This window comes from Balearica regulorum, chromosome 6 (genome assembly GCF_011004875.1).
Source record: "Balearica regulorum gibbericeps isolate bBalReg1 chromosome 6, bBalReg1.pri, whole genome shotgun sequence".
Lineage (NCBI taxonomy): Eukaryota > Metazoa > Chordata > Aves > Gruiformes > Gruidae > Balearica > Balearica regulorum.
In genome coordinates, this window is record NC_046189.1 from 23,800,437 (window position 1) to 23,816,692 (window position 16,256).

The window sequence follows — 16,256 nt, forward strand, 5'->3', positions numbered from 1 at the left end:
ATTCTCAAACTATTTGTTTTGGTTTTGTTTTGTTCTGTTTGTTTGTTCGTTTTGTCAGCCAGGCACCTAAAGCACTGGACGCTGGGCTCTACTGGCCTGCAGTTGATCTAGTTTGCTATTAACTGTTGAATACTAGAAACAAATACTGGTTGTTCAGTATAGGTCACAATTTTGTTGTGATTATTTTCTATTGCTTTTATAGAAACATCAAAGTATCGGTTTTTTAATGTAAAAATGAGAATGAAGTCACTGCTGACCATTATGACTTGAGTAGATGTTAGGTATTACATAAAGTGCTAAAATAAATTGCTCCTCTCACTTTATGTACATGAGTTTTACTGCTGTCTTTGGGAACTTGAATACATTTTCAGGGCACTATATGGGTGTTCTTGGTCAAGACAAGCAGAAAGAGAAAAATTCAACTTGCAGCCTCATCCACTGTCCAAATGACGTGAAAAGTGAGTAAAAATATTGCAAGAGTTTTGTTCTCTGATGTTGATAAGAGTCACGAAAATGTTGTACTTCTCCAAATATTATGATTACAAAGAACATATGGCTGTTATTCTTTTGATTCCTACCTCTGAGTATACAGATCACAACGTTTGCTTCTGTAAATAAGCAACATTCCCTTCCTAAGATTGATTATGTACCTGATTACCTACCACTTAATGTAGCTGAGGTTTTGTAATTAGTGTACAGTCAATTACTATGCAGCCTTCTAAATACAATTTATGTATATATCAATGATATTTTCAGACATCATTTACAGTTGTGTAAATCCAGAATGATTCCACTGAGATTAAATGAAATTAGTCCAGAAATGTACCCACATACTCAACAGACTGTCTCCCTCTGATAAATATAGAGGATGACACATGGTAACGGTGAAACAAAGGCCACACCTGAGAAAAGCCCACGGGAATAAGGAAACACCTGTTTGTGTTGCGGAAGGACAGGTGGGAGGCGGTGGTTTGCCGGCTCAATATCCTGTGCGTGCGATTACAAAGAACGGTGAGCAGGTGCCTCTCTTTTTTTTTTTTTTTTCCCCTGTGAGTTTATTAAGAAGCCGCCGCAGCTTTGCACTACTCTGGAGATGCCTTTCCAGCATCGCATGGCTACCCCCAGCTCCCTGCCCGTATCACCTCGCCGAGGTCCCCCGGTGCTCGCCGTGCCCGTGCTGAACGCACACCGTTCTGCCCGCTGGGTAGTGCGGGAAGCCTTAATTACAGCCTGAAAATAATACTCGCTTCCCCCGGGAGCTTCCCGAGTTATTCCTGTGGGGTGGGAGAAGCTGAGAGGAGCGAGGCGGGGGGGCGGCAGACGCTCCCCGAGCGCGGGCAGCGGCGCCTCCGTGCGCGCCGGCGGGGCGGCTTCAGCACCACGGGCAGCTCCGAGCGGGCAGCGCGCCGCGGCCCCGACCCCGGCCCCGGCCGGCGGGGCGGAGCCCGGTTGTGGGACGCGGCTCCCGCGGCGGAGCGGCCTCGGTGCCCGCTCGGTCCCCGCCCCGGGCCGGGCCAGGGCTGCCTGCCGGAGCTCACCCCCCCCCCCCGCAGGGACCCGGCGCGCCCTCCGCGCCGCCCTTTCGTCCCCCGAGCGGAGGCTCGCACCTGCTCGGTACCCGGGGAGCCGCGCCCGGCTCCGGGGGGATCCCCCTTCCTCGGCAGGAGGGGTGCGTGGGGCGAGGGGATGTCCCCGTCTGGGTCACGCTGCGGGAGGAGGGGGGCGATCCCTTCCATCGGGGTGGGGAAGGATGCCGAGAGCTCCGGTGGTCCCTTCCTTCCCCGCCCCCCATAGCTCAAAATCGACCCCCACTGGCGCCTCCCCCCCCCCCCCCCCAGACGGGGCGTGTACAAAGCTCTCTCCCTCCTCCGGCCCTCGCAGCGTCCGGGGCTCCCCGGCGGGCCACGCTCAGGGGCCGCGAAAGGGCCGGCGGTGCCGGGAGGGCGGAGAAGCTGGGGCGGCCGGAGGTGCCGGCCCCCGCCCCCCCCCCCCCCCCCCGCCACCGCCTTCGGTCCCCGCTGCCCCCCTGCAGCCGCAGCGGTGGGGGATGTGGCACGTCGCGGTGCTGCCGGGGTGTAGCTCATTCCTGATGCCGCTGTTTGTCGCTGAGTTTTGAAGAGATTTATTGGCTGGCTCTTGCTAAGCCACGCTTGAGTAATCCGAGCTGCTGCGCGCCGTGGTGAAGCCCGGAGGGGGGGGAACGTCACTCCCTCTGGCAGCGGAGCAACATTAGTCTTCCAGCCCTCTAACCATCACTACAGCGTCGGAAACTGCCGGGTCACAGCCATTTGCTTTGGAAAACTGGCGATGTTTGGTGCTAGAGATCGATTACCCTTGTAATCTTCTTCCCCCCCACGTCCTCCTGCTTACCCCACCCCTACCCGCCCCAGACAATAGCGTCCGAGCTCCTCCAGGAAAAAAATAGAAAAGAAAGCAAGGAAAGAAAGAAAAAGAAAGAAAGAAACTGGGGGATGGATCTGACTCCAATAGGAAAAGCGTGTATCTAGAAGTGGTGCTAATGGGAAGAGATTTCCGAGCTCCAGAGGACGATGATTTGTCACAAAGGGTAGCTGGCTCGGTGCTTTGGGCTGGAGCCGTGTAGGAGATCCTTGGAGAAGTCATTGTGCACAGAAAACCGAAGACCTGTACAAACATGCCTGTTCGCAGAGGTCATGTGGCACCACAAAATACATTTTTGGGTACAATCATACGAAAATTTGAAGGGCAAAGTAAGTTCTCTCTTTCTATCTATTTTGCTACAGTAGTTTGATTCTGCTTGCGACTAAATGGACAGCAGCTCCAGACTATTTTAAGTTTGTAGCTTGGAAAGAAAATCCCAGAGGTAAGGAGGGGATCCCTGGCAGGAGTAACATTGTTTTTGATCTGGAATACAGATTACCGACTTGAATTATTGGGCTTTTTTTTTCCACATTTCAAGGAATAGTTTTTATCTTTGACTGTATCCATATTGCATAGGCATAGAAGTTATATCTCTTACCTTCTGAACTGGTGAGATGGCTCTAAAAGCAGAGTCTACAATCTTGCTGCCTGTGCAATGTCTAAAAAAATCAGCTAGATTTATTATTATTGTTGTTGTTATTATTAATTATCATTGTCTTTTCAAAATAGAACAGTCGGACTTTGATTTAGAGGAAACAGATAATATGTAGAAGAGTTATTAAAGAGAAAATACTCTCTTACCTTGTTGTCATGACTGCACTTTAATATAGCTGTCGAATATTTCTGCTTTGTTTATGCAAGCCTAAAATATCTATCAAACCAGTGCAAATGCATCCTCAGGGAGAGTCTGTGAGATCTTTTCCAATGCAGCAGTTTACTACCTGTCAAGGAGGCTGAAGCTGGAGTGTTTTTCCTGGCCGGAACTCTGGTTTACTGTTAACAGTAAGAAGGAACACTTGATGCTTAAAATGAATTTAATTTAGAAACAGTAGTTTTTATATATGTACATTTATTTAAATATTTAGCATATTTTTAGTATCAGTCTGGTGCAAACCCTTACAGCTAACTCCCAGTTTATACACTTCATTATACTTAAACCCACGTTACCAATTTACTATTTATATTATTTGAGAAAAAAAAAAGAAGACGGTGTTTGTAGTCCTAATTTATCTAAATGCTAAGTCAGTGTTGCTACTTGAGTAAAGTTTTTATGCAGTAAAGTGTATATATTTTGAAGAGAATAAAGCACTACATACTAACTAGGCAAGCAAGAGTGAAAATTCAGGATGAATGAAAGACAGTAGAAAAAGCAAGAATGACATCTGTATTTTTTTCTCTCCAAATATTTCACTGTATTCAAAGACAGAATATCTTTAAAATTTTCAAGACTTGCACTGCTAACTTGGTGCCACATAAAAAGTCTTTTATAAAGCAAGGGACCTACTAGTGTGATTAAGTAAGCAGAAATTCATGTTATTGACAGTAAATGTATCAAAGCTGCACATTTATCATTATAACGGGAACAGCGTTATAGTGGTAAACAGAAACAAATGAAAAAACAGTTGAAAACTTTTGAACCTCTCTGTCAGGTGAGTGTTTGGGAAAGGATGATGGACCAGGGCACAGAACTTCAGCAGACCGTGCAAAATGTTTCCAACATCACAATCTTTGGTTTTCAAGTACCTTCATGCTTCTTTATTTTATTTTTTATTAAGGAATATTTTCTTTTATAAATTTCTAAAACAATCACAGAGGAAAAAAAATTATCATGTTCTTGTCTAGATAGTTAAAATACTGACTATAAACTTGCTGTCATTCACCTCAATGAAAATCCCTACAGAGTAGGCTGAGCTGGTAGGACCTTATCCCAGGAAGCCCTTGACTTCAGTAGAGCCCCATTCCAAGGCCCCACTTCCCTCCCCCAGAAAAGCTACTAACTTTTCAAGGACTTTCCTGGAGTTATGGCTGACAGGATCGCGCTCATCACCTGGGTTTCAATGAAGCTAAAAACCACAAAATTTTGAAAATAAAAGGAGTCATAATCAGGTTTTATTTCCTTAAAAGACAACTATCTTCATCTTTAATGTATTCTAAATTTATTGAAGTTTCTTTAAAAGCTATGGATCAAATTAGTTGCATTAAATGACTGAAAATCTCTGCATTTCAGGCATCCCAGTGAAAAGAAGGGTTGTTTAGCATCCATCCGTGCAATCGACATTTTATGAAATGTTGAAAGAGTACTAAAAAATGCATCACTTTCTTTTATTGCAGATAAAAAATTCATCATTGCTAATGCTAGAGTGCAGAATTGTGCTATCATCTACTGCAATGATGGGTTCTGTGAGATGACCGGGTTCTCCAGGCCAGATGTCATGCAGAAACCTTGCACCTGCGATTTTCTTCATGGGCCAGAGACCAAAAGACATCATATTGCTCAAATTGCTCAAGCACTGCTGGGGTCAGAGGAGAGGAAAGTAGAAGTCACCTATTATCACAAAGATGGTAAAGTCTGTTTTTACTTTCAAGACTTTTTATGTGTTCGGTTATCAGTTGATCGGTAAAAGAAGTGCGTGTGATCTGCTGGCCAGACCCTTTGCTGGAGTAGTGGTGTGATTTCTCTGAAGTCCAGTGAAGTACACTTACGTACACCAGTAAGGGAATCTGCCCTGAAAGTAGTGGGTGTACAGAGTATATCACTGTACGCTGACTGCTGAATGAAGCTAGCACTGTGCTTGCAACTGTTGAACAAAAGTTCCCCTCTCGGTTGGTTTTAAGCCGATCTAAATCTAAAGTAAACAGCCCTGCAACAATGAACAGATAACACAAGCATAGAGGGGACATCCGCTGAATGTTAATTTTTATGAACTGTTTCATTTCACAGGACATAGGAATGGTGTATCAGTTTTGGGGGGCTTAACTCTGCCTGCCTCACACGATTGGAACCGTACCTTGATTGAAGTGCAGTATGTTACTGGAAAAAGTGCAACAAGGTTAAAAGTAGCAAAAATTGGCCTATCATGAAGAAAAGCTTATAAAGAAAGGGACAAGACTTTTTCAGAGACTAGATATTGTGAAGTTGGAGTACCTATAACTGAACCACAGAAGTTGTCCTAGAATTATGTTGTCAGAGTAAAAATTTTGGGATGGCTAAACTATGAAGAGTTTCCCTGTTAATTCAGTGAAAACTCAATATATATCTGTTAACGCTATCGCTGATATAGGGAAGAATGGCTAAATCTGCTATGCTCATGCTTTTTTCCTGTTAAGAGCATAAAATGAATAAATGACTGTATTTGCAGATGCAAAAATGCATACGCATGAAAACTAATTATGATACATAATAGTTATATGTAGGGGTTCGGGTTGAGGGGTTTTTTTTCCTAATTACCCAGGGTTATTTACAGAAACAGCCGTCTTTCAAACAAATGCAAGTAATGGATAAGTGTGGTGTACCTTATTCTGTCCCTTGCTATGTACATGCTTGGGAGAAGGAAAAGGAAATTCATATTCAAATGCTGAGCTTAAATTAGTTCTGGAGAAGTGCCAGTGTGTTGTTTGCATCAATTTTAGAATCACATGCAATGGATGCTCTTGCATTTTAAAGTGACAGAGTTAAACCCTGTTCTCAATAATTCTGTTGTTATCTCGGAGAGACTTAAGTAATATTATTTTTAGCTTAGGCTGGTGTAATTCAGATAGGACTCGGGCCAACCATTCTACCCACGCTACCAATATTTAAGCATATTCTTCTTAGCACATTCTCAGTAGAGTCCTTTATTCTTAGATCTGGTTTGGTGGTCTGGAGCAGATTTCGGTCAAAATTTGTTGTTGTAGCTGTGCCTTGAACTTAGATTTCTCAGGAGACCTGACACCGTGTGTCTTTTACACATCGAGCCTGTGTTTGTTTTAACTTGACGTGTGTTAAAAATAATATTGCAAAAGAAGAATGTCATTGCTAAGTTTCACAGCCACCAGCCTGGAGCATTGTTTTGAGATCTGGTCATTTAAAAGTGCTCCAGTCTCTCAAGATATTAGGAAGGAGGGAAAGGCGCTCAGCTAAAGTGCTGCTTATCTGTCAATTACCATAAATACATATTTTTTTTTAAAATGCTGAATTCTGGCATCATGCAACACACCAGAATCTGTTTGAGGCAAACCAAAGTAAAACTGTCTGTAAAAATTGCCACATCTTTGGTAAATAGTTTTGAATTTTGAAGAACAGTATAAATGGGAGTTATGGATTATTCAGTCTAAACAATCTTATGCATAAGGATTCTCAGTAACTTCACTTCTGTGAATAGTTTCTTTAAATTGCTAGATTATATATTTGAAGGTTAAGGAATTTCAAAAGCTACAGACAACAGTTCTAGACAAATTTGAGTTTAATTCCTCAAAATTTTACTGGTCAAAATGTGAACAGGACTCACCATGTGTACTATATGCACCACTAAATTTAAACAAATACGGGTGAATTATTTTGAATTGTAAATATCATTTAAAATACCAAGTCACTGATTACAGGCAAAAATCGACAAAATACCAGATAGATCTGACACTCACATGTGGTCTGACAGCTTGATGGTTTGTATATACAGACTTTTTTGTTTCATTCCACATAACGTTCAATTTCTTTAAAAAATGTGATGAAAAGATCTGAAGTTCATGTGGTATCATAAAATTGAAACTACCTATATGATGGATGTAATAAATGTCAGTAAACATTGTATAGTTATTCTGAAGTACTGAAAAGATGTACTTCACTTTCATCTTCACTTACCTCACTTTTTCAAATTTGCAAATTTGTTTTTGCAATATATGGAGTGTGTATATATATATATGCGCTATATATATAACATACTCTGTATATTATAACAATATACAGGATGATGATACCTAACAAAGACTTCCTCCGGGTTCTGAAGCAAAATGAATTTAAATAATTTTCTAAAAATCTGAGGGTTTAGTGCCTGGTTACTGGCTTATTTTGTACTGTGAATAAATATGAGAATATTTTAAGAGGGCAATACCAGCACAGTTAGAAATGTAACTTTCTCCATGTGAGTAACTCAAGTTACTCCAATGAACTACACAATGCTTGAAAGTTTGACTTGACATGGCATTTCATAGCCACCCACTGTATAATATTTAACATAATGCTAAGCATACAGAGGAGAAAGACTGCTCATGAAGGTGTGAATTGCTTGAGCTTCCACCGAGAGGAGTTTCTGAAGACCAGTACTGAATAAATGCCCAGTGAACTGCAAATAAAACCTTATTCCACATCACACTATCATTTACTCTACATAAGCCACTGATTATACTTAAAATTATTTTAATATTTCAAAGCAAATGTCAGTGGGATCATATATGCCCTCACTTATAAAGCTAATCTGTCATCAGAAGTCCAGCAATGCAGATATCAGAAAGGGAATCACTCTATAACTAATGCTTTTTCTTTTTAATTCTAAATACCAACTCACTTAGTTTTAAAATGTCATAGCTTTAAAGTTCAACTTAAAAGGAAATTCTTGCACTAGAAGAATGGTATTGCATACGTATGGGGAATTAGGATTCTGATGTTCTCTACCAGTCTGTAGTCTACTTTTCTAGATGAAAGAAAGTGCAAGTTTTTGAGTTTTAGATATCTTGCTGATGCAAGACTGAATGCTGCTGTTTGTTCACTGCTTTAATCTTTAGGCCAGAAGAAAAGGGGCAGAAGGATGGGAAAAAAACTTGTAGCAGGTTGTTTTTCAGAAAAATGACAGTTGCTTGAACCTACACTGCCTTAAACACTGCAGACAGAAGGTACAGTGATCAAAGGGGAACGCAAATTTGATGTATGGTGGTTTTATAAACAGGTTACGTAGACTGGGCACGTTTCCCTTTCCACTATGCAGTGTGGGGTGGGTGCAGAGGAGAGGGGGAGAATACTTGTAGTAGCGTTGTGTAATTGTTTAGATGGCATGGATGTGTGATGCCAGCATTATTTACGCACCCAGCAGGCTCTGTCCCAACCACACCAGTGCCCTACCGTCACAGAAGTTTTTAATGTTTGCAGCTAAAAGAGGAGCCTTACTAGCTCCTCTTGCCGTATTTGTATCAGAATAAGATTGTGAATATAGCCTACATTGGGTTTTAATTTCTCCTCACTCCTTTTTCCTTTTAGAAGGATATTTACGCAATCCAGGCAAAGTTCCTGTCCTCTCTGCTGTTAGAGTAGTGCCACAGTAGGTGATTACATAGTGATCAAAAGAATTAATTACTACTGAGAAAAATAGTTAATGGGAACAGATGGATGCCAAAACTAAGGGTCCAAATTTATACGTTCTCATCACACAAGAAGGTCTGCAAACGTCACTGGACGTACTCAGGGGATTAAAGATTCAGTAAATTTCTTTGTTAATGTAAATATCCCTTTTTAAAAAGAACAATAGATAAATACAGACTAATCACAAGAACTATTATTTTGAAATAGACTTTGGTTTAAAGTCTTGCCCAATAGGCATTAACATCTGCTTAATTCAAAAATTATACTCTGATATCAAAGTAGCAGTATAGTATATTCCTCATTATCCCACAACATCATTTTCACAAATCATATAGCTATATAATCTGTATTATAGTTGAAGTGAGATATTGTTTATACAGAATATCAATTCTTATTTTAATAAAGTTATTTGTGGTGAAAATGTTTGACAGCTCTTCCTTTGAGGACTCCATTTTGCAGTTTAAGTCATTATTGCATAAATCATTCTTGACAGCTGTAAAATATTGCTTGAGGTGGTAAAGCTGTAAAGCTTTTGACATAAAAAGTATAATTATTTTGGGATTGAGAATGGATATATTATAATCAGAAAGGATTGTATCACTGAATACTTTTTTACTTCTTACTCTGTACTTTGTGGACAACAGTGGGCTATATCTAAGCTTACAGAGTATACCTGCTAAAGGGAGGTAAGGAGATCATTTAAGCTTACCCTATACATGTCAGATATTCCAGGGATAAGAAGCACTACAGAAGAGTATAAGTTTGAGCAAAGGTAAAATTAAGCAATTATTTGCAGAGTGTTTACAAACCTCACAAATTACCTGCCACTTACCCAGTTTGAGAAATGTAATTTGCTACATTTGACTGCAAATTAAACATATTTGTATTTTCAAAACACATTAAGATTCCAAACTAATATTTTTAAGGCCTTTTAAGCTCTTTTTTGAGGATAAGAAAATAAAACATGTGTAAACATACTGATGAAAGAAGGTGAAAATTCTCTTAAATTCTATTCTACAATAGAAAAATCAGGACTTCATTTAGATGGTCATCATCTAGACTTGATCCAGCATAGATGTTTTATCACCTGTTTGTGTTCTATAAATGCTGTGAAACTACCAATCAGTTAAAAATACAAACGAAGAGAAAGACCCTTGTATGTATGCCAAGTCCCTTTAGATGAGCTGTACCATGCGGGTCAGCAAGTGCAGTTTTGATTGTAGATTCAATGCCTTCACCTAAGCTGACGAGAAACATCAATGAATCAAGTCACTGTCTACTACCCTGCTGCTGTAGGAGTTCTTGATTTAAGAAATACTGACTGCAGTTAGATAAAGTGTTAACCCCCAACAAAAAGCTGTCACAAAAATCTGTCTTTATGCAAGTTTTTTCCAAACATCCTTAAAAAAAACCAATCCTGAATCAAATCCAGAATGTTACTGAAAGTGTTGAACTACTGGAAATGGACGACCTTTTCTTATGTCTGTGATGTAATGTTTCTACCTTAGGTTTTAATACTTGTTCTAAGAGGCGAGACTGTCCCTTGTCCCATTGAGTATTGCTGGTTTTGCAACAGGGAGCAGCAGCAGCAGCCAGCCGACACCCCAATGATCAGAATATCTCATTTACCCATCCCCAGTCGGTTATGGCTCCTGTGCCTGCCCAGAACTGTGGGTCGCTTTTTATTCATATTTCACATGGGATACCTAATGATTATGATAAAGCAGCTCTCAGATACACTAAGTAGATTTATTTATGGGCCAATTTGAACCATATTTTTCAGTTCCTTGGCTTTCCAGTATAGTCTTTTCTCTTCTCAAGTTAAGATTAATTTATTTTCAATAAGAAGGGGGCTTTTATAGAAAATAATTTTTTCCAGTTCATATATTCCTGCTAATGAGACACAGTATCTGAATAAAAGGGAACAAAAATTAAATTACCTTTAAAATTATTCTCTTCGTCAGTGTTTAGGGTCAGAAAGGTATGATTAGATATATCTAATTTTAACAAATAATGAAGAATACAACTGCTATTATTATAGCTACTGCATCTTCAACAGAAAAAAAAAAATCTTACTCAGTTTGGAAAAATTCCTTCTGACAGTTTTAAGTTCCTCCATGGCACAAAGAAAAAACCTGCAGGCTAGTGGATCAGGAGTCTCTCATTTCAGTACAGTGTCCAGAGGGAACTCTTCTGCCACTGGACTTCCATAGTTCAGTTTTACAGCAGGATTCAGAAAGTCACAGGGTCAACTTATACTAATCAAGGGACTCAAATTTCCCTTGCTTGAGCTACAAAGAATCAATGATTGCTGACTTTCCAAAAGAGAGTCCCACAGTGGTAAGAAAGGTGTCACATTCTGGAGTCAAATGGCACTAGAAGGTTACGATATGATACACAAAATTAAAGTTTTTCTAAGCTGTTTAGAATTATAATATTCTGTGGAGAAGAGCTTCATCTTTTAATTAGGCATTGCCTGACAAAGTTTTTTATCTGCTTTGAGTATGCTCCTTTCAATTTTAGTGAAAGCTATTTTGGTTTGGGGTTATGAGACAAAAAGAACAGAAGCTCTTTGTCTATTTTTTGGTGTGGTTTCACATATTTTATTATGCCTTCTTTCCATCTTCAGTGTGCATCCTTTTTAATGTGACATTTTGATCAGAAAGTTATTTCATATTTCTAATTTTTGTTATCAATTGGTTCTTTCTCTTCTCCAATGTATGGCCCATATATAAAAAAAGAGATGCAGAGACCAACTCAGACATCGTACCTTGCAAGAGACATGGGGGAAGAGCAACTCGTTTTCTAAGATTAGATTTTATCTTAGTGGTTTCAAGTCCAGTTTTAAAGTGTTCCTGACATATTTGACTTAGTGTGTGACTCGGTATGTGCTAGACAGTCCGTGTTCTTCCCAGCTTCCCAGATAAGTATGGAAAAGCTTAATCAAGCAATATAGGATTCAGAGCAGCAAGACCAAACTGACTACAGAAATTGTTAACTCACTCTGGAAACCGCATATCTCAAAAGCAATCAGAACTGTAGCGGTGAACCTAGATCTAGGCAGAGCAGATGAACGACTCTATAGTTACAGCTGGTTTCACATAGTCTGCAACTCTGAAAGTTCACATCTCTGAGGTCAGAAGTATTGGTGTTATTTTGTATAGCTTGAACTGTTTAGGCTAGTATATTGGTTTTGTTTTAAAGGAAATAACATACATATTTGAATTATTACCTAGAAGTTAAAATAAATTTTCATTTGGTAAGCAGAATTACAGCCATAACTAGTTGCAAAATGCTTTTTGACCTCCGGCATTTCCATATGATACCCCATTTTAAGCTCCCTCACCAACTTTCTGGAACAATATGGCCTTTTCATTTCTATTTTTCTTAACTCTTTAATTCTGTAATCACAGTGAAAAGTAAAGATCATCATCAGTAAAGATCACCATAAAGAATACCAAAATTCAATCTGAAAAAAAGTCAAAGCAAACAGTATAAAGGGGAGGTCCTATTGTCTTTTTCTGTTTCGTTAACCAGACTCTAGTTATAGATCTCATTATAGCTAGTTTTGATAATGTCCTCAATTATAGCACTGAAGTGTTATCCACAAAATGAATATATTCCAACTTTGTTGTTAATGAAGAGCCATCGTATCACCAAAACCTAAAGATGGCGTTTCAGTGTCAATATTATTAACTATTTCATTGCTGATAGTAGAGTGGAAAAGACCAGAAGAAAGCTTAGGCCAGAAATCACAGCTATGTTCAGTACTTTCCTGCCTGCTGAAATTTCTTGCTTTCCTGTCCTTGTACCTCCATAGTACCATAGTCATTAAAAATCTTTCTTTTACATTTTGCCATGACCTCATTTAAGTCTCTGATTTGCCACGAGACTGCAGTGGAAACGAGAAAGTCTTGCCTAAATGGTTAGCCAGTTCAGTTCAGAGAAACGCAACAAGAGTTTACTTCAAATACCAGGAAATTAGGATTTATCACAATACCCAAATACATTGATCCTTGACAGTATCAATTCCTGAAATGTTGGCCTCTTTAGAGGAAATGCATGGGACTATATAGTGACGGATTGTTTCTACTCCCAGAAACACTCCTAAAGGCCTGAGAGCAAGATATCAATACCCACAGACACAAGACTTGGCTTGTGCATCCACAACGTTCACAGAATTGAACCACAAAATTTAAGTTTTGCAACACTAAAAATCCTGATCTTCAGGTATTAGAGAACTGCTAGTGGAGACGTATTATGCCATTGCTAACTAGTATGAGCTGGATCTGAGCTGCTACGTACAAACAGTTATGAAAGAAATATGCAAAACACAGACAAAACTGTCCTCCATTTTAATCCACAGGGTAAAGAGGCAGAGATGACCTCAGAACAAGGATAGATACAAAGTAGGTTTTTTGCCTTTGTCTTATACCTAGGCTGCTTGAAAAGCAGTTAATCATCATGTAAATATGTTTCATCACTAACATGCATGTTATAAAGCACTTGTTCCCAGCTGTTCTCAGACTTTGGAGTCTGTGCCCTTTTGAGATTATTTATTTCTTAGAGCATTCTCTGCTGATTTTCATTCAAATCAATGCAAGTGTATCTCTGAAAATAGCTTGCAAATTTCCTCCTTTCAAAACTCATTTGTGCCAATCTGCTTTACTCCTTCCTCTCTGGAAAAAATGCCAGATAATCTCATTAGTATTTTGCATGTTTATGGCTGTTGTACAAGACAGCATTTCTTTTCATATTTTCAAAAGAACATGAAACTCTGTAGTCCGTAAATCCTATTGTCATGGTATTTAAGGTAAAATATGTTGCAGTTCTGTCTACTTGCTTGAAAAAATGGCTTTCAATTCACAAATGAGAAAGAAAGAAAGAAAGAAAGAAAGAAAGAAAGAAAGAAAGAAAGAAAGAAAGAAAGAAACCTAAAGTCCATGTCATTTTAAATAATTACAATAAAAGAAAGGAAAATGTGTTCCTTTTTCTCCATAAGTGCCTAGCATTATTTCTGCATGATAAAATATACCAGGAATCAATTTAACACCAAAGTCCATCCAACAGAAATGCCAACACTTCCCAAAAGGACTATTTCTGGAGTCATGGACAACAGACCATATTATGTGAGAGAATAGCAGCCTTGAAGTACAAAACCAGGTCTCTATAAATCAATATCTGAGCCTTCTCTGTGGATGAAAGAACTGGTGTGAAAGACAGCCTGTGTATAATGTCAGTCCTGAGCCAGTCCGTGCTGGTCCACAGCTCAGAGCATCCTTAGTGCTTCTGTAAGTTATACTGATTGCTTACAGCAACAAGAACATGAGGTGGCGCAGAAGCGGCTTTAGTGTTTTACCCACAGAGTTTCAAAGAAGAGTTTTGTAGAGGAGTAAAGCAGAGTTTAAGTGCTGTTTTGGGGTGACCACAAAAGCGTATGAAGACGCTGTTTATCTTAAAACTTGCAAATCCCTTCTCTTTTGTCAGGAGTAGAACTGGGATCTACAGAGCTGCTTCCAAATGCTTAAAAAGTTAATTAAAACCTACTAACTGCTACTGCAGCTACAGGCAGAGTTAGTGTCGGATATGTGCGATGTTTGTAGATCAGGCGCTAGGCACGGGTGGCATCCTCCTTCTCTGGTTACTGTTTATTTAAAGAGGGGAAAAGAGGAAGGAATACATTGTCCGCAGACAACTCTTCCTAGCTGAGAGATATGCAATTCTATTTTATAAAAACAACTACACAAACCAAGAATATTAGAGCTGAGGGAGCTTTTCAATTGACCATGCAGGTCTATTTACATTCATTTCTGGTTGTCTTTTGATCTCATTTATAAAAAAACCCAGATCCTGCAGAAGCAGAATTGCCAGTAGCGTCACTGTCTCTGCAGAACTCGACATATGCAAAACATAATTATTAGTCAGATAAATACATTCTGTGTGGCTGCTTGTATTTCAAATGTGATTTCTCTCACATTTGAACGTGCAAGAGCACTTGTCCCTGTTTCATGGGAACTAAGTGAATTGTTTCCCTTTTAAGTAATATTTTGGTCTTAATTCCTTTTCCTTTCACCTTGGGATCATTTTCCTGTAAATAAAAAAAGCTGTGAATAAAGCATTTTATTTCCATTTTTGATGAATTTTAGAAAATCAACTGTTTTTTGAAATTATGGAGAAACATTTCTACATGTTTAACTTCATTGTTACCTGGAAAATAGATTATCCAAACTTTTTTTTTTGCCCCTTAGTGGTCACAGGCACTAAAATATCAGACATAAGTATCATAGGTACAAAGATCACACTGAGGTTTGATTATTCCAGTGGAAATGACAGACCTGAACTTTTACATGTAAAAGCAAATTTAGGACTAGATTTTTAATAATGTGTATGGTGTCATATATATATATATAAAATAAAAGGGCATTTCTGCGTCTCAGGAAGTTTAGCAACCACTTTGAGGAGCTGTCAAAATTATCTCCTACCCCACCATAGAATCATAGAATACAAACTGATATTCTATAGTTCACAACAGTTTTACTAATAAAGCATTATTCTTATTAAATACATTCAATCACAGGAAGTCTGAACTGAACAGCAAATTAAAGTGACTCCTAATGAGCTGATTGACTAATGCAGTGAGTCTCTTACCTTGAAGGACCGGTTATTCTTGATGTGCTCACAGCTCCAAACCATCATTCTCTACTGTATTTTTGCACTATCCTCCTCTTTAAGGCAGTACACCAAGGTTGCATTGTAACATTTCCCAGTATAGACAAGAGCATTGTGTTTATATAAATAAATGTCACAAAAAACCCCAACCCCATCACGATGAAGTACAAGAAATGGATAACAGAGTGAGAATATGCAATTATGTTCAGCAGGGAATAGTTCTGTAAAACAATCTTTAATAGGAATTGCACTGAATATGAATTACTCTTAAATGACTATCTCGGATCACAGGCCAGGTCTGAGAAAAGAGACACCCTAGGATGATGCAGTTGTGTACGTGTCTCTGTCCTGTCTGTAATAAAGGATAATTTCTAGAGAAACGACATCTTCTGTTAGAGAAGGTACACACTGTAATGATCCTCAAGCGCTAGAATGGGGTTAGAGAAAGCTGGGGTTATTCTGAACAGCAGAAGGGGCCAAACTGTTTCCTTCTCTTGCCACAGGGTTAAAGAATGCAAAGGTGGAATCAAGTGCTGTTCATCTTTTTCCCGTGTAAGTACTGTATCAAGCTCAGCCCTCGGGGTTTCCAAATTTGATGCAGAAAATAGAACTGCCAAATAAATGACAAAGAAAAAAATATAGAAGGCATGGTTAAGAAAGTTCAGTGGCTGCTAAGCTCGCATTTTTTCCAAACAGAAAAAGCTTATCTTTTGTAAGTCTCACATTAGACTTTGTTGTGACAGTTGTAGCACTTATTCAGGAGAACCATGAATCAGTCATACAGAGCCCATGCATCATTCTTAAACGGCATCAATATTTTAAGAGAAAGCAAAACTATATCTTATCTGAGCATTATTTG

At 39.1% G+C, this 16,256-nt stretch overlaps 1 protein-coding gene across 1 annotated transcript in view; it reads left to right on the forward strand.

Moving 5' to 3' along the window:
* The first annotated feature begins 2,201 nt into the window (after positions 1-2,201).
* The window catches only part of KCNH7 (potassium voltage-gated channel subfamily H member 7), a 231,377-nt gene continuing 217,322 nt past the window's right edge, over positions 2,202-16,256 (forward strand). Inside the window, exons 1-2 of the mRNA XM_075756815.1 lie at positions 2,202-2,729; positions 4,732-4,962. Coding sequence (XP_075612930.1) covers positions 2,654-2,729; positions 4,732-4,962 — 307 coding nt within the window. The 5' untranslated portion in view covers positions 2,202-2,653. The remainder of the gene's footprint in view (positions 2,730-4,731; positions 4,963-16,256) is intronic.